Source organism: Peromyscus eremicus, chromosome X, assembly GCF_949786415.1.
Source record: "Peromyscus eremicus chromosome X, PerEre_H2_v1, whole genome shotgun sequence".
NCBI classification, from domain to species: Eukaryota; Metazoa; Chordata; class Mammalia; order Rodentia; family Cricetidae; genus Peromyscus; species Peromyscus eremicus.
In genome coordinates, this window is record NC_081439.1 from 56,514,913 (window position 1) to 56,537,154 (window position 22,242).

Here is a 22,242-nt window from a genome sequence, read left to right on the forward strand (position 1 = left end):
ATCACCCACTATCAGTGGTGGATATCTAAGCTGATCCCATATCCTAGCTATTGTGAATAGGGCAGTGTTGAAGAATGTTAGTTGAAGATGTGTTACATTCATTTATGTTGTGGAACATTTGTTTAATGGTGCAAAGATGTGTTGCATTCTTTTATGTTGCATTTGTTTAACTCTGTGAAGCTGTGTTACTTTGCCTGTCTAAAACACCTCATGGTCTAATAAAGAGCTGAATGGTCAATAGCCAGGCAGGAGAGAGAAATAGGTGGGGCTGGAAGGCAGAGAGGATAAATACAGGGAAAGAGAAGAAGAGAGAGGAGCAAGAAAAGGAGAAAAGGAGGTGAGGAGGATGCCAGGGGCCAGCCATCCAGCCACATGGCTCTTGGTGGCAATATGGGCCGTGGACATCAACATAGACCCTGGCTGTAGTAGGTCCACAGACCCAGATACGGCCCTTGGTGGTAGCATGGGGCCCAAACATCACCATGGCCTCAGGTGGTAGCACAGACCATGGACATTCTCATGGCCTTTGGTGGTAACATGTTCACACACCTCAACACAGCCCCCAGCTGCAGCAGGACCTTGGACCCAGACATAGCCTTTGACAGCAGCGTGGACATGGACATCTATGGCCTCAGGTGGCAACTCAGGCCACTCTCATGAATATGGCCTCTGGTGGCAGTATTGTCCACGGACATCTATATGGATTCAGGCTGCAGCACAGACTATGAACATCTTAATGGCCTTAGGTGGTATCACAGACCATGGACATCAAACCTTCTCCCCCATTTTCTCCTGGTTGTATCAGGTCCACTGACTCACTCATGGCCCTCAGCAACAGCATGGATCAGGGACATCAGTGTGGCCCCAGGCAGCTGCATGGGCCATTCACTTCAACATGGTCCCTAGAATGCAGCATGGCCCTTGGGCATCAACATGGCTTCTGACGATGGCACCAACCATGAACATCTGCATGACTTTGGGTGGTAACACAGGCCACAGACATCAGCATGCCCCCAGCAGCTGTATCAGGACCACTGACCCACCCATGGCCCTCAGCAGCAGCACAGGCCATGGGCCTCAACATGGCCTCAAGTGGCTACACAGGCCACTTAGATCCACATGACCCCCCCCCCCAAGGCAGCAAAGCCTTAGGACATCACCAAGGCTTCACTCAGTGGCACAGACTGAGTACATCCACATGGATCTCGGGCTTTATCACAGCCTGGGGCAGCAGGATGGATCACAGACACCAACATGGCCTCTGGTGGCATCCAGAACCATAGTGGTCCTTTGAGGAGGTCCAATCCAGAAAGTGGACCATTTCTCATCTCAGGCCTCCATTGTTGCCCAGGGCCCGGGTATTTTCGGGTGCTGAGTCTGCATCTGTGTAAGCTCCAGGTTGCTGCATGCCATACCACCAACCCTACTGGGGAATGCCAACATGTCGACCTCAGCCCTCTCTCACACCTGTCACTGCTGTTGCATCTCCAGTTCCACCTCTCTCCATAGCTCAATTACCACACCATTTTTTCTCTCTTCCCTATGTCCCCATCATGTATTTGTTCATCAGAGTGCTGCCCACCACTCACACTGGGAGGGAGGGCAGCCTGGCTGACTTTCTATTTTTAGCTTTTTAAGAAATCTTCACACTGATTTCCATAGCTACTGTACGAATTTATACTTCTACCAACAGGGGATAAGTTTTTTTCTTTCCTCATATACTTTCCAGCATTTGTTGCCATTCTGACTGGGATGAGATGGAATTTCAAAGTTGCTTTAATTTACATTTCTCTTATAGTTAATGACATTGAATATTTAAAAAATGTTATTAGCCATTCATATTTCTTCTTTTGAGAACTCTGTTCAATTCCATGACCAATTTTTTATTGTGTTTTTTTGTTTTCTTGATGTTTAGTTTCTTGAGTTCTTTGTATATTCTAGATACTAATCCTGTCAGGTATATAGCTGGCAAAGAATTTCTCCCATTCTTTAGGTTACCCATCCACTTGATTGACAATTTCCTTTGCTTTTTAATTTCACAAGATTCCATTGGTTGATTATTGACCCTATTTTCCAGCAATTAGTCTTAGTCAGAAATTCTTTCCCATTAAGCTTCATTCAGAAAGTCCTTACCTTGAAAGCATACTTTTTTTTTCTATTAGTCTCAGAGATTCAAGTCTTATGTTGAGGTCTTTGATACATTTGGAGTTGTTTTTTTAAAGGGTAAGAAATAAGGATTTAGTTTCATTATTGTGCATGTAGATACTCAGTTTTCCCAGTACCAGTTATCCTTTAGGAAAGATGTATCTGCCCTGTTATATCTAGAAAACTGTTCTTTGATGTTGTCAACCATGTATAGCTCTTAGATCGCTAAGCCTTGGGGGGAGGGGTGTGAGATGAGGAATGGGGGTGTCTGTGAATATGTTCAAAATATATGCTATGAATTTCTTAAATGATTAATAAAAATATTGCTTTAAAAATCAGGTGGTGAGGCTGGAGAGATGGCTCAGAGGTTAAGAGCACTGACTGCTCTTCAAGGGGTCCTGAGTTCAGTTCCCAGCAACCACATGGTGGCTCACAACTGTCTATTATAGGATCTGATGCCCTCTTCTGACATGCAGTATACATGTAATATAAATAAATAAATTTTTAAAAAATCAGGCGGCTGTAGTTGTGTGGCATTCCTTATATCTGGATTCTGTACTCTACTCCATTAACCTCTCTGTCTGTTTTTGTACTGGCCTGTTTTTATTACTATGGCTCTGTAGTATAATTTGAAATCAGATATGATGACCTCTCCAGCACTATTCCTTTTTCTCAGGATTGCATCTGCTATCCAGGGTCTCTTGTTCTTCCATATGGAGTTTAAGTTTGTTTGTTTGTTTGTTTGTTTGTGAAGAATGTCACTGGAATTTTTATTGAGGTTGCACTCAATTTGCAGACTGATTTTATTAAGATTGTTATTGTCACAATACTGATTCTTCCAATCCACAAGCATGGGAGGTTATTTCAGAAATCTGATAGTGTTGTCCTAAATTTCATTTTTCAGTGTTTTGAAGTTTTCATTATAGTGGTTTTTCTAATTCTTTGTTAGATTTATTCCAGGAATAATCACAACTTTATCACAGTGAACAATCTTTTGATGTGTTCTTGAATTCCATTTGTAAGTATTTTATTGAGAATTTCTTGCATCTGAATTTATTAGGGAAATTGGTCTGTAATTTTATTTTGTTCTGTAATTTTTATCTGCTTTTGGTATTGGTAATGTCAGCTTCAGAAAAGGGGGTTAGTAATGTCACTTCCTTTTCTGTTTTATGGAGTAGTTTCAGAAGCATTGGTGGCAGTTCTGTCTGAAAGGTCTTGTAAAAGTCACCAATTAATCTCTTGGGACCTGACCTTTTTTAGTTGGGGGGTTTTTTAATTACTGTTTCAATTTCACTGATTGTTATAGACCTGTTTAAAAATATTTATCTCATCTTGGTCTAATTTTGGCAGGTCATGTACATCTAGAAATTGTTCCATTTCTTTTAGATTTTTCCAGTTTAATGGAATTTATGTTTTCCAGGTAAAATGATTTTCTGAATGTCCTTTGATATCTGTTATAATGGCTCACTTTTCATTTCTATTTTTATTAATTTGAGTCTTTTTCTTTTGGTTAGTTTGGCCAAGGGTTACTCCATTTTTATTAATTCTTTGAGAATTTAGTATAATATATTTTGATCATAGCCACCCCTCCTGCTCCTCTCAGGTCTATCTCTTCTCTGTCCATCCAACTTTGTGTCCCCTTTAAAGAAGTCAAGTACAGTTTGTGCTGCCTATGTACTCTTGGATGTGTGGCCTTCCACCGAAGCATGGTTGACCTACTAGGAGCCATACCCTTAAAGAAACCACCTCTCCCTCTCCCATCAGCTGTTAGTTGCCAATAGCTCCTCAGCTAGGGGTAGGACTTAATGTCCCCCTCCCTTCCCCGTGCTGGGTTTTGCTTGGCCTGAACTCGTGTAGGTTATGTGTATGCTATCACAATGGCTCTGAGTTCCTATATGCAGCTTCCTTCTTGTGTCCAGAAAACAGTTTCCTAGTAGTCTTCTACTGCCCTGGCTCTTCTAATCTTCCCACACCCTTTTCTACAATAATCTATAAGCCTTGGAAGGAGGGATGTGTGATACAGACATTCCATTTAGGACTGAGCACTCCACAATCTCTTAATCTGTACATGTTGGCTAATGTGTGTATGTCTGGGTTAATTGCCATCTACTGCAAAAAGTGTGGAAAGAGAGGCCACTTCTCAAAACAATGTAAACAAAAATGTACTAATCAACCTCACTATAATAAAACCCCTTGCTGTGGGATGGTCTGTATGTCAAATCTGTTGCTCTGATTGGTCAATAAATAAAACACTGATTGGCCAGTGGCCAGACAGGAAGTATAGGTGGGACTAACAGAGAGGAGAATTGAGAGAACAGGAAACTGGGTGAGGGAGACACTGCCAGCCACCACCATGACAAGCAGCATGTGAAGATGCCAGTAAGCCATGAGCCACATGGCAAGGTATAGATTTATGGAAATGGATTAATTTAAAATATAAGAACAGTTAGCAAGAAGCCTGCCACGGCCATACAGTTTGTAAGCAATATAAGTCTCCGTGTTTACTTGGTTGGGTCTGAGTGGCTGTGGGACTGGCAGGTGATAGAGATTTGTCCTGACTGTGGGCCAGGCAGGAAAACTCTAGCTACAACCCCTTCTAAAATATCCCCAAAAGGTAAAAAGTGTTTTCACTGGGCCAGTCAGTGTCAATCTGGGACTAAGGAAAAATACGATCCAATTTTGGGAACCGAGAGAATGAGTGCAGCAGGCGCTCTTACACTCCTGGCTTGGAGTCTCAGTGTTTGGACCTCTGCAGTACTTCAGCAGGACACAGCCTGGTTTGCCAGACTCCGACTCTGCCCTGCAGCATGCCATCCAGATCCGTTCCTAACCCCCACACAGTAAGAGATTTGATTACTACTGCTAAGAGCAAGTCAAGGGTCAACTTATCTATAATTAAATGTAATAGAGAGGTAGAGAGGCTCCCCACAAATCTATAGCAACCCCTTCTAACAAACTATTTTGGCATTGCTGTTTTTTGTTTGTTTGTTTTTGTTTGTTTTCAAATCTCCTTTCACCTCACTCCTGTAAAGACTCTGCAGAATTCTATTACTTCCCATATAGGTCTCCCCCATAAGTTCATGTCCTACTTGTAATGGACTATTTTTTCAGATGGAGCCAATAGAGCAGGCAAAGGGGCTGTGATGCTGCTGGAATGTGGCACTCTTGTTACCCCTGCAGCAACCACTACCCAGAAAGCAGAACTTCTGGGTGTCCTTTCTGCCAGATTCAGCCCTTCAGTTTACGAGCTCATTCTCATTATGTGGTTCAAGCCTTCCCAATGTTGTTTCAAGCCACGCTGGCTCATGCCTCAGGCCCGTTCATGTTATCAGTGTTTACCTTCATTCAAAGCATGTCTTTATTCAACACACTTGATTCCACACAGAATTACCTGGCCCCCCACGGAAAGAAATCATCATGCTGAGTGTCGTCATGTCTTTTTTAAATAGGCTGCTGCTGCTTCTTCTTTCTTCAAAGACCTAAAGCTTTACAAAAAGAACCCCAGTAATCATGGGCACAAGTTCAACAAATTACCCAGTCTTGTCCCGACTGCCAGTCGCTGGGTCCTACTGTCCCAAGAGGAGTCAATCCTCCTGGTCTTTATCCTAATGATCTTTGACAAATGGATGTAACTCACGTAAATGCCTTTGGTAATTTTAAATTGGTTCATGTTTGTGTTGATTCCCTTTCAGGCTTTATCTACACTAGCGCTCAAACACACGAGTCTGCCTGTGCTGTTTGCAGACACATACTGACTGTGTTCTCTGTAATGGGAGTCCCAAAATAGATGAAAACAGACAGTAGTCCTGATTACATGTCGAAAACATTTATCTCTTTTTGTCAGCGTTGGGAAATTCATATCACTTGTGGAGTTCTCTATAACCCCCAAGTACAAGCCTTAATTGAACAATCTCATTACTCAAGAATCAAGTTCAAAAATAAAAAAGGAAGAAAAAGGGATTAACTGCTCAGGAGCAACTTGCCAAAGTAATTTGTACTTCCAAGTTTTTAAACTGTCCTTCTATATTCCACCCCACCCCACTCCCAACACCTGAAGAAAAACATGACAAGAAGCAAGAAGGTTTACCCCAACCCGTGCTTTTATATAAACTTCCTCAAGAGCCCAACCAAGGGCTGGGTCCTGTTCCCTTCATTATTGGGCCAAGGCTCCACATCTGTGCTTTCTCCTACAGACCCTCTTTGGATCCCAGCGTTACTCATAAAACTGTACCATGAGTTGGCCCCAAAAGGCAACAACTGAGCAGCAGAAAAGGGACTTACACCCTCTCTTGAAACTTCAATCATGTGTTGAAAACTCCATTGCTTGGGACGTGCTTCCGCAAGAGATAATGGGAATATTACCAATAATTTCAGTCTCCAACCCACCATCTGATATGGAGAGGCATCAAAAACCTGATCAATGCACCTGAATATGTCCTTGAGAACACTGTGTCTGAAAAAACCCTGAAAAGTTCTTTCTTGCTATGATTGCTACACTCTCTTCCAATTCCATGATACTCTTTACTTCCTGTCTCCTCCTGCTTTAGCTCCACATATATACTGGGCCCTATGGCTAAAATCCCTTCACAGGGGGAGAGATAAGTAAAGTCTACTCCTTCCAAGGTCCCAACAACAAACCAAGGCTCTATTTCACCAAAGTTCACTCTAGGGAACTGTGGTGGTTTGAACAAGAATGGCCCCCATAGACTCATATATTTGAATACTTGGTCCCCAGTTGGTGGAACTGTTTGTGGAGGATTGGGAGGTGTGGCCTTGTTAGAGGAAGTATGTCCTTGGGGGCAGACTTGGAGGTTTCAAAAGATTCAGGCCATTTTCAGTGTGCCATGTTCCCTCTTTGCCTCTTATTTGTGCATCAAGATGTAGGCTCTCAGCTGCTCCAGCCATCATGCCTTTGCTCCTCGATTGTGGACTGTAACCCTCTGAAATGGTAAGCCCCAAATAGACCCTTTCTTCTATCAGTTGACTTGGTCTTAGTGTATTACAGCAATAGAAAAGTAAATGAAAAGCCTTATCCAGCAAAGAGGAGGGCTTTCTCATAGCCACAAAGATGAAGTTCTGACCTCTGTACATTCTATCCCCTCCCCCTAGGCCATGTGCTGAGTTGCCAGTTGAGAGGGAACAGTTGGATACTGGGGGGTGGGTAAACTGTCAACAAACCAAGCTGGGGTGATCTTTTGCAAGGGGACACAGTTCAATGTCCCCAAATGACAGTTGTTCACCTCAGAGGACAATCACCTATGACAGGCTCATGTTCTTCAACTCTCTCAACTTAGATCAGTGTTGTGGTCTGAACCTGAAACTCCACTAAGCACCGATGACACAGTGGTCACTTGAGATACTTTCTCCACCTGATCGGTTTATCCACTTACAGGATTACAGATTCCTCTAAACAAGTTCCATGAATTCCCTTAGAAAATGCATGGACGCTTTCCTCTACAGATGTCCCTATATGTCTACCTACCATATCAAGTCCATTTGTGCTGCGTGCAACCACGATGGGATATGAATAGCCAATATCAAATGACTCCCAAGACCAGTTGACAATTATAATCCATCTAGTATTTAGTCAAGCAATTAGACTCCCTGAGTACACAAACCCTGTAAAAACCAACCCACCTCTCTGTGTGCCTTCACCCAATTCTAAAAGGGCACTCCGACCCTACCCTTAATTTGGATATCTGTACTCACCTAACTATGAAGAAGAAATATTACCTAGTAAAGAAGTGTTAGGGCCAGGTGGTGGTGATGCATGCTGTTAATCCCAGCACTCAGGAGGCAGAGACTGGTGGATCTTTGTGAGTTCGAGGCCAGCCTGGTCTACAGAGTGAGTTCCAGGACAGCCAGAGAAAATAGTAAGACCCTGTCTCAAAAATAATCTTTAAAAGATTAGATGCCCTTGAAGCTGCTCTCTTGTGGCTTAGAGAACATCAGGCAGTCCTTTGGCTCCATCGGTAAGTTCAGTGTGACACACGTTCTCACTGTCTATGTGTCACTCCCTTCCCTGTTAACTATATTCAGAAATGGAATAACATCTATAAACCACCTTGAAATGGTGTCTTACTGAGGGTTTCTATTGCTATGAAGAGACATCATGACCATGGCAACTCCTATAAAGGAAAACATTGAATTGGAATTGCCTTACGGTTTCAGAGGTTTAGTCCATTATTGTCATTGCAGAAAGCATGGTGGCATGCAGGCAGGCATGGTGCTGGAGAAGGAGCTGAGAGTTCTACATCTTGATCTCCAGACAATAGGACATGAACTGTATTCCACACTGGGCATATCTTGAGCATCTGAGACCACAAAACCCACCCCCACAGTGACACACTTCCTCCAACAAGGCCACACCTCCTAATAATGCCACTCTCTATGGGTCAAGCATTCAAACACATGAGTCTATGGGGGCCATTCCTATTCAAACCACCACAAATGGTGTTTAGTCCCCCTTTAGACAGGACAGTTCTACATTAAATAAGCACCTTTCCCTCTAAACTAAGAAACTCAAAGAACAAGCACAACATTATCTTTATCCAGAAATAGCTAACTGACTCAGTCCTTCTAAGATTTAATTGGTTTTCACAATTAAATCTTAAGACATGGTCTTTTAGCCTGATGTGGTGATGTATACCTTTAGTCTCAGCACTCAGAAGGCAGAGGCAGTCAGATCTCTGATTTCTAGGACAGCCTAATCTACAGAGTGAGTTCCAGGACAGCCAGGACTACACAGAAACACCTTGTCTTGGAAAAAGAAGAAGATGATGTGGTCTTTTAAAGGAATAGCTATTCTATTTATCTGCCTCTTCCTCAAAGCTTTATCATGTCCTGTTCAATTTTTCAAAAGGACCACCTGGAATGAAGTAACGCTGCCCTACGGTACACCGTAATTTGTCCAGCTCTTCATCAGTGACCATCTCCATTGACATGCTTCTTCTTTAATAAAACAAAAAGGGAGGAGATATCTTTGCTGGGTGTAGTAATCTGGGTTGGCAGTTGTCTTTCAGAAATTGAAATACATCTGTCTAAGTCCTTCTGGCTTTTAATTTTTCAGTTGCATAATCTATTGTTATTCTGATGGGCCCCTATTTATATGTGACTTGGTATTTTTCTCTTGCTGCTTTCAATACACTCCTGGTTCTGTGTATTTAGTGTTTTACTTTTCTATTCTTGACTATTTTGCATCCCAAATGCCTCCTGTATCTGAACTAGCTTCTCTTTTCCCAACTCTGGGAAATTTTCTTTCATGATTCTTTGAAAAAATGTTTTCTGCACCTTTAGACTGGATTCCTCTTCTATATCTGTTGGGGAATATTATTTTTAAAGTGTGTTGTATTTTTTCCTTTTGTTAACAATTTAAAGATGTTTTTGCGGGTGGTGGTGGCACACACCTTTAATCCCAGCACTCAGGAGGCAGAGGCTGGTGAATCTCTGTGAGTTCGAGGCCAGCCTGGTCTACAAAGTGAGTTCCAGGACAGGTACCAAAGCTACACAGAGAAATCCTGTCTCAAAAAAACAAACAAACAAGAAAAAAAAGATGTGTTTGATTAAATAAAATTAACCTACGAGCAGGAGGCTGAGTCAGCAAGTAGCTGACAGGAAGTGGTGGGGAGGAACCAGTGAGGGCTGAGAGAAGGACACAGGGGTTTTTGGAAGAAGCCAGCAAAGGGAGAAGGTTAGCTACTTGCGATTCAACCTCTCTGAGCCAGCAGAATTCCACCTAAGTGGTTGAATTATGAGTTCTTTAGATTAGATAAAGTTTCCTTTAGTAGCTTTGAAAGAGTCAGTGCCTGAGGGGATGAGGGAACAGAGTCCCCTCAGGCTGTGGCCCCTGTGGCCTAACCTGCTGGTAGCAGCAGAGTTGCAATCTCTGATTAGGACAGCCATTGCTTAAGAGGCAGTCACTGTAGATAAAAACAACAGTTAACAAATAGACCTATTACCCTTAAGTTTGGTCTTTTCAGAGTATCACATTTGTCTCGGAATTCAAACCGGTATCTACTCAGTGTTTTATCTCTTTGTCCTTGTATTTCCAGTTCCTCCACCTTATCTTCAAGCTCAGATATTCTGTCCTCTCTTTGCTCCATTCTATTGCTGAGGCTTTCCACAGAGGGTTTTTTTGTTGTTGTTGTTTTGTTTTGTTTTGTTTTGCTTTTTCTAGACAGGGTTTCTCTGTGTAGAAACCTGTGTGGAACTTTCTATGTAGACCAGGCTGGCCTCAAACTCAGATCAGCCTCTCAAGTGCTGGGATTAAAGGCATGTGCCACCGCTTCCCAACATCCACAGAGCTTTTTCTTTTTCAGTATTTCGAACCTTTTTCTTCAATATTTCTCTTGGTTGAATTCTGCTTTCATATCTTGTATCACCTCCCTTATTTTATTCAGCTGTTTGTGTTCTCAGTCAGGAACTTATTTTCTTCTTTGACTTCTTTGAATATACTTACAATTGTTCTGAGTTCCCTGTCTGGAATTTCATTTAACTTACTTTCACTAGATGCCATTACTGTAGGATTAGCAATTTTTAAAAAAAATTATTTTATGTGTATGGGTGTTTTGCCTGGATATATGTCTGTGTACCACTTGCATGCCTGGCCATCTGATCCCCTGGAACGGGCATTACAGATTATTGTGAGCTGACATGTAAGTACTGGGAACTGAATTTAGGTCCTCTGCAAGCTCAGCAAGTGTTCTTAACACAGAAGCCATTTTTCCAGCCTAATAAGTTATTGTTGTCCTGGTTTTTCATGTTTCTTGTGTTACTACATTGAAATTTGCATATCTGTGTTATTTCGTCTCTTTGTTTATTTTTAATCAGCTATATTCTTTCAACTGAAGTATTTGCAGCATTCACATGGGACTTGAGCTGTGTGTGCAGTTCAGAAAATAGTTCTTCAGTCCAGGAGGTCAAGGTGCCCTGCATAAACTCTGTATTATTCCCTGAGTAGGATATTAATTGTGAGAGCAACCACAGCTGTTGATATTATCATTATGCAAATATTGTAATAGCCAATTAATAACAGTGGCCTCTTTAACTTCAATAACTGTTTGAGAACAAACAAACAGGGATCAGATTTTAGTTAATAAGATTAGGAGTGGGAGAGAAGTAAAGTGGGTAAGGATAAAGATTAAGTATTGAGGATTGGAGAGATGGATCAGCAGTTAAGAGTGCTTACTATTCTTCCACATGATCTAAGTTTGGTTCCCAGCGCCCATTTCAGGCAACTCATAACCACCAGTGGGACCAGTTCTGTGGGATCCAATACTCTCTTTTGACCTCTGAGGGTACCAGCATACACATGGCATGCACACACATACGCATTGTCTTAGTTTCTTTTCTATTGCTGTGAAGAGACACCATGACGAAGACAACTTGTAAAAGAAAGCATTTCATTGGGGGGACTCACAGTTTCAGAGAGGGAGACTGTGACTCTCATGGTGGGGAGCATGGCAGCAGGCAGGCAGGCATGGCGCTGGAGCAGTGGCTGAAAGCTTACACCCTGATCTGCAAGTTGGAGGAGTGGGGTGGAGGTAGGCCTGGTTGTGAAACCTCAAAGCTCACCCCCAGTGACACACCTCCTTTAACAAGACCACACTTCCTAATGCTCCTTAAGAGTTCACCAACTGGGGACCAAATATTCAAACATATGAGCCTGTGGGGACCGTTCTCTTTCAATCCACTGCACACATAAAAGTAACCTTTAAAGCTTCTGGTGTTATAGTGACTTTGAAAAGAAAAAAAACTGTGGTTGGTAAAGTAGCGTGGAGGGGAAAGTTGGGATACTGTTATGGCCAACTGATTTTAGAGATTATTAAAGCTATAGAAGGTTATAATTAAGAAGTAAAACGAGGAGGGGCTAAAGATGAAAGAAAAATGTGGGAGTAAGAGGTAGCCTATACAAGACATAACTGAAGAGTATAGCCAAGAATGCCTTATAGTAAGCTGGGCTGAGAAACAAATAATAGTTCTAAAACCGAACTGAGCAACATGCAAAACCATCATGAGACATATGCAAGAGTGGAAATTAAATAATAGAAAGTAAACAATAATGCCGAGTCCCAGCACTCGGGAGGCAGAGGCAGGTGGATCTCTGAGTTGGAGGCCAGCCTGGTCTACAGAGTGAGTTCCAGGACAGCCATAACTACACAGAGAAACCCTATCTTGAAAAACCAAAATAAAAAATAATGTAAGCAATAAAAAATACTTCTGTAATGAATGGCAATACACTTGTGATGAGCTAAAAGGTTAAGTTCTTAGGTCCCTGTTCTAGCAGGCTCCACCTGGTGCTGTGTGAGGGAGTGTAAGTGGGGGCCCTGTCTCTGCAGCCTCAGTGTTCTTCGGAGTCTGGCAAGAGCGGTGGGCATTGTAAGTGGTTTCTTAGTGCTTCCCCTGGGCGCCCGCATCATCTGGGCTGCTTGTGGTGCTGCACAGTATATGAGGAGCAGTCTTTACCCAGCAGTTTCTGCTGCTCTGCTGGACAGCTTTATTCAGCAGGCTGCCTTGGAGAGGGCTTCGGGCTGGGTTGTGATCCGCAGCTTTCCTGCCTACTTACCTGCAGAGGTCCCATAACGTTGTTGACCACCCATTCTTCACCCTCCCCGCTGCTTGCTGGTAAGTACCATTCTACTCTCAATTCCCACGAGGCGCATTTTCAAGTATGCAAGATGTTATTATTAATTACAATGATCTTACAGGGTGATAGGTCTCTTTAACATGCTCTTCCTAACCGAAATGTTTTCTTTTTCTTCCCCCACCTCTCTCTCTTTTAGATAGGGTCTCCCTACATAGCCAGTGGCTGTCCTGCATCTCCTTCTGTAGACTAGGGTGGCCTTTGAACTCACAGAGATCCTCCTGCCTCTGCCTCTTGAGTGCTGAGATTAAAGGCGTGCAGCACCATACCCAGCCTAAGTGAATTTTTTATATCCTGGACCAATATCACAACCCTGCTCTGCCCCTCTTAAACATCATTCTATAAACCACATGTCTGAATTTTTAAATCCGAGTCTTAAAAAAAAATCCTAAATACAAATGAGATCATTATTATTTGTAGTTCTTCTGGAGAATTAAAAAGAATGGACACTCTTGAACTCATTAGGTACTAATAACCGTGGTACAAATACTGCAAGAGCATTTTAAGAGTAGAAGATTGCCAAGCGGTGGTGGCGCACGCCTTTAATGCCAGCACTTGAGAGGCAGAGGCAGGTGGATCTCTGTGAGTTCGAGGTCAGTCTGATCTAGAGTGGGTTCCAGGACAGCCAAGGCTGTTAAACAGAGAAACCCTGTCTCAAAAAAAAAAAAAAAAAAGAAAAAGAAAAAAAGAGTGGAAGATCTATGTTCAAACATACATGCTAAAACAGTAAAAATTGGAAGCAGAAGGCTAGCAAACTGATCCCTGCAGGAAATAAAAAGGAAAGCACAAAATAGAGGAAAACATGTGCTCATATTCAAAGTGAGGAGTACATGTCACCACCTTTTGAGATACAGTGTTCACAATATTTCCTAAAATGTCCTGAGATACCATTTACACACAAGTGTATGGGTTACTTTAAAATGCTGTTAAAGACCACCAATATGAGCTATCCAGCATTTAATTAACTCCAAATTATTCACACCTTCTGGAGTAGACCACCTCACTCCACCTTCAGACAGACCCACATAACAACCAATTCGTTTTTCTGTCGCTAAACTAGTCTTTCCCACGCCAGGTACCTGTGTCACAAAGGGTAGCCTTTCATATTTGGCTTCTTCCTCAGCAAGGGACACAGAGGGGACTTCTGAGGGGGCAATGCACTGTCACCTCAACTGTGGCATAATTCCCCAGTCTGATCACTCAGTGTAAGCACACCTGAGAAATCACAGGCTCGGGGTTCCTGCACTTGAAAATGGCATGTTCAACATGGCCTGGTTTAACCTTTCTATTGCAGCAAAGCCCATATGTCACACACACCAACCATTCATCTGCAAGTGGAAGTGAGTGATTCTTGGGAAAGGCAGGGGAGCTTTCAAAGTCAGATGACCCCAGGAAAGCCAGGGAGAAGGGAGTGGTTGGGGAGAATGGGAAACAGGGCTTCCAAGGATGCCAGTGCTGTGCTGTTTGATCTGACCGATGGCCACAGGGACTCTCTCATGCCCAGACACCAGGCTGCCCTTCTCGCTGTCCCCACGAGACCAGTGTGACAGGTACAATATAGGTGTGATTCCCACGGTTCCCATGATGGCTACAGCATCCAGGGGCACATGGCCACAGGTGGCCAACAGAAGTGTTTTCTTCACCTTTGGAGGAAGTGGATGATGAGGAAATGTGGACAGGGAAAGAGCCATCAGAAATTGAACACAACTGGATGTAAAGTGGGTAAGAGTCGCTGAGGAGCTGAAGACAGCAAACTGGAATCTGTGCAGGGACTCGCCACAGTGACTCTTACACTATGCTGTCACCTCACAGCCCCATATGCAGAGCACTGGGCCTCTGCACAGCTGACTGTGGCTTCCTGGCTAGGGAGTGTCTGGCTGCTCTGGGTTTACTTGGACCTTGAGAAGGGGGCCATCTATTCTGTCACCAACATTCCAGGCCATGTTTGTAAAGGAACTCCTGGCTCCCAGTCCTGGTGGGATGTTGCTAGGGGCTCCCTAGTGCCTGAGAATCAAGGGCAGGCACACAGCTCAGCCACCCTGTAAGGCCCTCCCTGAGCTGAGTAGCAGCAGGAGGCAGGACAGAGCCTGGGTGCTCTCTGGGGCACACCTCCTCTGGCTGAGAAAGGAGGGGGGCGGGAAGATTGAAGGGAACCATCCCACCTCCTCCTGTCCAATGGGGCCCTCATTCATGTATTTTTCAGACCTGAGCCTGGGAATCTGCACTTCCTCCCCTAGAGGCAGCAGGGTCAGCCCACCACACAACAGTATTGGGCAGCAGTAGGTCTGAATGCAGAGGAGAGAGGCCGTGTGCTCAGAGGACAGAGGCAGGGCTGGCCAGTCACTGTCACAGGGCTGTTGGGGTCCTGCCATGGCTTCAGCATGCAGCTGCACTGGAGATAGCTGCCCGGGGCCTGCAAGAACAGTGCCTGGTGCTGGAATGCACCTCAGCCAGGACTGGCTTGCTTGTGCAAGCTGCCAGAAGCCCAGCTGTGGAGTCTGTCAGCTGTCACTCAGCTTTTACCCCTGCCAGAAGTAGCCATGTGACTCAGGATGAGAGCCGCATCGTGAGGAACAGAGACCATCTTCTCAGGGAGGGGCTCTGAGTGAATGGTTTAAGTCCCCACTGTCCATTCAGGCTCTCGGATCAATGGTTGTCCTATCCCAGGTGATATGCACTGTCTCCCTAAGCTCAACCTGTGTGACTTAGAGGGGACACCCCATCCCACTTTCTACTTTCACGCTAGTAATCCTACCTGGCTGTCCTTTAGCTTAGTATGTGCGTGGTACCCATGAGCACTCTTGCTTTATGGATGAGGCACCAACCAGCTAATTGTAGGAAGACAGTCTGCACATTATTCTTTCCCTGAGACAAGACTTTTATTTTTTTCTTAAACATTTTTTTTGTGTGTATTTCTGTGTGGTCATACTTGGGGCCAGAGGCCAATGTCCAGTGTTTTTCTCTATTGCTCTCCACCTCAGTTTTTGAGACAGGGTCTCTCCTTGAGCTCAGAGCTCACCAATTGGCTAGACTGTCTGGGAGCAAGCTCTGAAGCCTGGCGTTTCTCTCCCTGCCCCTCCTTGCCTCAGTTTTAGAGTTGAGTTACCCGACAGCTTTTAAGGGGATCCAGATTCAGGTCCCAATGCTTGTAAAGTGAGAACTTTACCAACTCAACAATCTCCCCCGGACAAGACTTTTGAGAAATGTTCATCTCGGAGAAGGATCGAGAGCCTACTCCAACAGTTCCAACCCTTTGACAGCCCTCGCCTTCGGGCAGTGAGTCTGCTGATTTCCACTTTTTCCTACTCCATGCCCACCACGTTTTAGGGCTTGAAGGACCACTCTAGTGAAGACCATCTTCGCTTTGTGTGCATTTGATCCCGCCCCCTCCCGCTGCCAACCCCCTTGAGTCAGATCTTTATTCCTCAAAGGTGATCAATCACATGCCATTCACAGATTCACAAGCACACACAGCTAGACCAGGAGTTAGACTCAGTGGCCCTGAAATTTATCTTCCTTTGCCTGAAATGAACAGCCCCTTGTGAATGGGAGCTGACAGAACTCACATCTGCCTGACCTCACTCAAACATTGATCTGCCTCTGAGTTCTAAGCCTTACTCAGTGCTGGGTTCTGGCTCAAGGCACAGAAACCTCCCAACTGTCTGTGATGGTAACTTCAGAGCATAGGTAGGGCTCAGGTAGAGGTCCTGTGGCCTCAGGGGGCAGTCTTGAAGGCAGATCTGGAGTATATGAGCATCATATCCAGAAAACTTGTGCCATGCAGGAGGTCAAAAGCTGCTGTTGCTGCCACCCTTGCATATGTGGATGAATCATCTTAGTAGCCAACGAGAGCAGGAGAAAGGCAGTTGGCTGGTCAGGATGAGAGGATGTGTCATCTGACCCTGACCCTCTGGTCCCTGACCCTCCCTTAAGGCTGCTAGGGTGCAGTTCCTCCAGGTTGGCTCAGAGGGGCTGCTCTAGACTCCCGCCACCATCTTCAGTTTTAGAGATGAGCAGGTGACGTTCTCTTTCCCCTCCGACCAATCTCCCCACAGTGAGTTCCTGCAGCTTTGCTCTGCTCCACTGCCCACCAGGGTGTGGTCTTGGTTTCCACCCCTCTACTGCAGTGGATCAGGGGTAAATCAGAGGACATGGAAACTGAATTCCCAAGGTAAAGGCTGTGCAGCAGCCCAAGGATAATGTGCAAGTTTTGGGCAAGTCATCCCTGAGGGTGATGCCTCCACAAGGAGAGAATGATCCAGAAAGGATGGAACCCAAGAGAGGCTGGAGAGATGACTCAGCTGCTCTTCCAAAGGACCTGGGTTCAGTTCCCAGCACCCACATGGCAGCTCACAGCTTCAGTTCCAGGGAATCCAATGTCTTCTCCTGGCTTCCACAGGTACAAGTCACACACGTGGTTCACCAACATGCATGCAGGCAAAACACTTAAAAAAAAAGATGGAGCCCAGGAAATGGGTTAGATGAGCCCAAATGTTACCCTAATGTCTGGTGAAATGATCCAGAAGAGAGGACCCCTTTAGTCCAAGGGAAGGGTTCACAGTTCCTGCTGAGTGAATGCCGGGGACAAGCAGGCAGTAATGGGTTCTATGACTGTCACAGAAAAGGACAGTAGTCAGAGAAGGGACGGCAATATGGAAGGGAGGAATGCTGGCTGGGCAGAACCTAACCCCAGAGCACAGGGATAAACTTGTGTGCAAGGTACCTGCTCAGAAGCAGAAGTGCTTAGCCCAGGTTACCCCTGGGGCTACTGTTCTTAAAGGACTGGAGAAAGAACAGCTTCCCATACTCTCTGAATCCACAAAAAGCAGAACACAGGACAAAACCACTTTAATGTGCAACAGCTGTCTCCAGGGGCAGATGGGGCAAAACCAGGGGCACAAAGGTGGCTCTGGCTGGAGAATACATAGAAGGAAGAAGCAGAGCCACAGCCTCAGGGCTCCATGGGTCTTGTCTCTCCTGCAGGGATGCTGGGTCCAACCTGTCAGGCAGAGCAGAGCCAGGTCAGCTCTGGCCACCTTAGCAGTCAGAAGTGTGGGAAGGGCTGTGGACAGCACAATGCTCACTTCAAAGGGCCTGGAACCTTTTGTTGAGGGCCCGCATCATGGCTGAAACAGAGAGGTACAAACGGTACTCCAGACACAGACACACAGGAATCAACTACACTAATCACCTCCTTCCCCTTTCTATCCACAGGGAATCCTCAACTGGCAATCTGCCTCCCAACCCTTTCCAGAAAGCCCTGGGACACACTCCTCCACCCACCACTGCGCTCCATGTGGAAATGTCCTCTACAGGAGAACAGTGTGGAGAGCAGAGCACGTGGGAGAGCAGGCACGCACCGCTCTTGTTGCGTGCCACAACACTCAATGTGCAGAGGACTCATGGTCTGACCTGCTTGGTGTTACCTCCCCACAGGAGTAGCAGCTGGACAGCCTTTCCTAGGTACCTGTAGCCACATACCTAGCTCCCTCTTCCCCTGCTCTCACCCTTCCCTGCCCAGGGTCAGTCATACCTAGTTGTTTTCTCAGCCTGTGAGCTTCTTTCTCTAGCAAAGGACACTAGCCCAACAGACAAAGGAGAAAGAAATTATCACTCAGTGTCCTGGCCTCCTCTCTGCTCCATTCACACTCCCTCCCAGTCCTTATACATCCCACCCCCACAGTCCTGTGACAGGACTGGCACACAATCCTGAGCAGAAAGGAGGTGCCCTCTCTGTGGAGTGTGGGACAGCGGGAGCGGGCACAAGAGCCAGGTGAACTTGGCTACCTACCTACCATCTAACAAGGCTGTCATTTCTCACAGCTAAGAAAAATTTACCTGCTGACATCCCAGTGTCCCTGGTGCTTGATGATGCTTCTCCCCAAGAGGGAGTAGGGGGACCACAGACGGACCTTGGTCACCTGAAAGAGAACACAGGATGCAGCAGCATCCAGGCTTGGATCCGGATGGGAAAGGCTTGTTGAGGTCTAAAATGGTGCAACATCACCCTCTGCTGGCAGCAACTTGTACCTCCTGGTTCCTCAGCTTCACCCAGCTCTGGGCCGGTCTTCTCTGCTGCCCAGAGAAAGTCCCTGTCCCCCCCCTCCCCCAGGACTTTAGCCCTGGGCTGGTGCTAGTAGGGCTACAGCCATAGGCAGGACCTGGGAAGAGCCCAGCAAATAGGGCTGACCAGAAAAGGCTTTGGAGTGCTGAAAGCCAGCATAGAGAGTTGGAGTTGTCCTACTCTTTAAAGCTGGGTATACCACAGTCCCACTCATCTGACAACATGGCCTGCCTACACTCGGTCTCCTGTGGGCTGTCTGCCTAGACAGGAAAGTCTAGAAAGAAGGTGGCAATCCCCCAGTGACAGAGCCTGACAGAGCCTGACAGCGCCTGAAGTTTCCCCCCTCTACCACACTTCTCTCAAACCCCAAAGACTCACCAGCTGGTGCAAGTGTTCTGGGGCTGATGCCTCTCTGGCTCAGGGTCAAGAGCTGGGAATTTGCTGGAACTTGAGGTGCTCTGGTGTTGGGGTCTCCACTGCTCATTTCTCCATGATGCGTGCACGTGCAAGGCTGCTCTGCCCTGTGTGTTGGAAGCTCACACAAAAATTCCTCACTAAGTACACGTTGTGGAGGGCTGAGGGGCCCGTGGGGGAACAAACTGGAGGCCTGCGAGGCCCATCCCATCTGTACTTTCTGTTCCTGGGTCAGCCTCAGGTCAGGAGGCAGAGCTCAGCCAGGAAGGGGCCCACAGGCACTGAAAAGGCTCAGGATCTGGCCTGGCTTCCTTGGGGAAGAGCCAGGAGGGAGGAATCAGGAGGCCCCTGAGGCCGACTACACATCCAAGTTGTGCAGCCCACACTGTAAGGCCTCTGGACCCAAATCACTCCAACTGTCAGCCAGGCCCACTTCCCACCCCAGCCTGCCTAGAGACAGGAAATGCACAGGGAGGGGAATAGTAACCAACACCTAGCTCAGCCACCTTCATATCCACCCTCACTTACTACAAGGACCCCACACTGCACATCCGAATCAGGATGAGTGTCCACTGACAAGCCAAGGCAGGGGCAGAGGGTGCAGGGCAATGTTATGTGCTGGGGAGGGAAAGGGTAGGGTGAGAGGAGACAGAGGGAGCTCTACTCACTTGGGCACGGGGAATTTCCTTGATCTTGTAGGACTCTGATGGGGTCACTGCTGTCAAATTCTTCATGGTATCTTTACACACAAGGCCTCTATCCCCGAGCCTGGCTGCTGGCAGGATCTCCTTTGCATTCCTTACCACGGCTCTCTTTCTGGATGGACCATGTGCAGGCTCAATGGCTTCCAGGGGTGTTGTGGAGTGCTTCTTAGAACTCTCAAGTGTGGTGACACAGCTTATTGGAGGGAAGGTGGCTGTTTCCACAGGAGCTGCCTTTGGTCTCTGCCCCCACAGTGGGACAGGTCTTCGCCCAGTGACTCTTGGGGCGTCCAGTAGGGATTTCTTCTCCTGGGCTGATTTCTTCTTAGAACTGGCCTTCCATAGCCCACCTGCAGCAGCTCCTGGGTAACGAGGCCTGCTTTGTTCCTTGCCTCTGAACACAGTTACTTTTCTGTTAGAACAAGAGGCTCCTAGCTTTCCCGTGCCCAACATATGGCCCCTGGGAGCAGACATCTGCAGAGAGGCAGTCATATGACGAAAATTGCCCCTCAGTTGGACATTCCTTTTTTTGTTTCTGTCTTCAGGATCCATAGCATTGCTGGATACGATCCGCCCTCCATTCTTGAAGCAAATGGTCACCCTCATCACTTGCATTTCATGATCTTCATCGGATGCTGAGTCGGGGTCAGGGAATGGGTCTGGGACTTCCTCCGGGACGGTTTTCTTACTCTTGGTGCTTCTCTTTTTCTTTTTTGTCCTACATGCCCTGCCTCCTTTGGGCCCCCTGTGGTGGCGAGGGGCCCCAGAGGTCTGCTTTGCATCCACCAGTCTCTTGCCCATCCTGCCTTTTCTGCTGCGGTCTGCTTCTGCATCCACCCAAGGGGTAGACTGTTGGATGGTGCAGCTTTTTGAGGATGCGCGGCTTCTAGCACCCTGGCTCATCTGATCGGTTGGCTGTTGCACCGTTTCCTCAACCTTGTCATTAACAAGAGGTAAGCAGTCCATAAAGTCTCCTTTGTCACTGGCTGAGGAGACGGACTGCTCTCTGTGATCCGGAAGAACCATCACTCCCGACTCTAGCACCTGTAGCTTAGACCCTGAATCAAACTCAGAGTTGTCCTCAGTCTCAACCTCATCCTCACTTAGGCTACACTGTGAAGATCCCACGTCAGGGGCCAGGTTGAGATCCTGAAGTGAGCATGCACCATCCAGACAGATGTCAGTGGCTTCCCTGCCCTCAGGGTCCAAGCTTACTTCTTCAACTGCCCCCTCTTTGTTAGAGCTCATGTTGCTAGTGTTAGTCTATGTGGCCTGGCTTGTGAGGACAAGGGTATCCCTAGTCTTGGCTAGACCAGCTAGACACTCAGAGATACCGTAACCATGGACACCACACACACTAGTGCTAAACACAAACAAGGGTAACCTTCTAGTGACATCGTGTCTTCATTGTGGCCTTCTCATTGGCCTACCTTCTGCCAACCAGATGGAACCTTGTTGGACCATTGTCCAGTCTTAGCCAATAAGAATGAGGATGCTTGTTGTTTGGAATTCTTATCCCGGCTGCTCCAAGCCTATGGATGGGGTGTGGGGATGTGAGGAGTGTTTTGGGTATGGGAAGTATGGGTGAGTGGGGATGGGTGGGAGGTGTAGGTATGTGGGTGGAGTCTTGAGGTTATGGTGCAGTCTGCTTTATCTATCTTTTTCTCACCTCCTCTGACCAGACACCCACTGTGGAAGGAGGCCTGCACCCTCTGAGGCTTTTCCCCCGTGTGAAGTGGAGAACGTAACCACACATAGGCCAGGGGCTTGTGGTGAGGCTCCAGGGTCCTGATGGCTGGGAAGTACTCGGCATAGAAATGATTGAGGAGCCCCTGTTCCACAGCCAGACCAACTGTTCAACAGGACAGTGGGCAAGGAAGCCCACAGCCAGCCGTCAGTGCTCCACAGAAGGGTCAGATAGATAGAAGATGGTTTTCGAGCCACAGGCTGTGGAGACAGCAACTCTGATTGCCAGTGGCCATGTACCCATGACACTGTGTTGGCAGGCTGTAATTTTCCCACTTCTTCCAGACCCCGTCCCATTCTCAGACCCCATCCCATCCCCAAGGTAAAGCAAAGAGGAGGGAATCTCCTTGGATTAGGACAAAGACGTTCAGTGTCACTGATCCTGAAGCTGCAAACCGAAATTAATGTTCACATAGCAGGTTTGCAAACACAAAATGACCTTTAACCCTATCGAGGGTAAGTGGGGTTCAAACTGGTAGTCTGCCCTATTTTGAGGTGGAGAATGCAGCTAGTGGAGGGCACCCCCTTGG

The 22,242-nt window shown here is 46.4% G+C and overlaps 1 protein-coding gene across 1 annotated transcript; it reads right to left on the minus strand.

Moving 5' to 3' along the window:
- Positions 1–17,618: 17,618 nt before the first annotated feature.
- LOC131900046 (uncharacterized protein CXorf49 homolog) lies at positions 17,619–21,214 on the minus strand. The gene is made up of 5 exons (XM_059251481.1): positions 19,934–21,214; positions 19,230–19,386; positions 18,626–18,708; positions 18,321–18,366; positions 17,619–17,913 (listed from the first exon to the last, which is right to left on the minus strand). The coding sequence occupies exons 1-5, from the start codon at positions 21,212–21,214 to the stop codon at positions 17,873–17,875; spliced, it is 1,608 nt and encodes a 535-aa protein (XP_059107464.1). The 3' UTR covers positions 17,619–17,872.
- Between the last annotated feature and the right edge of the window lie 1,028 nt (positions 21,215–22,242).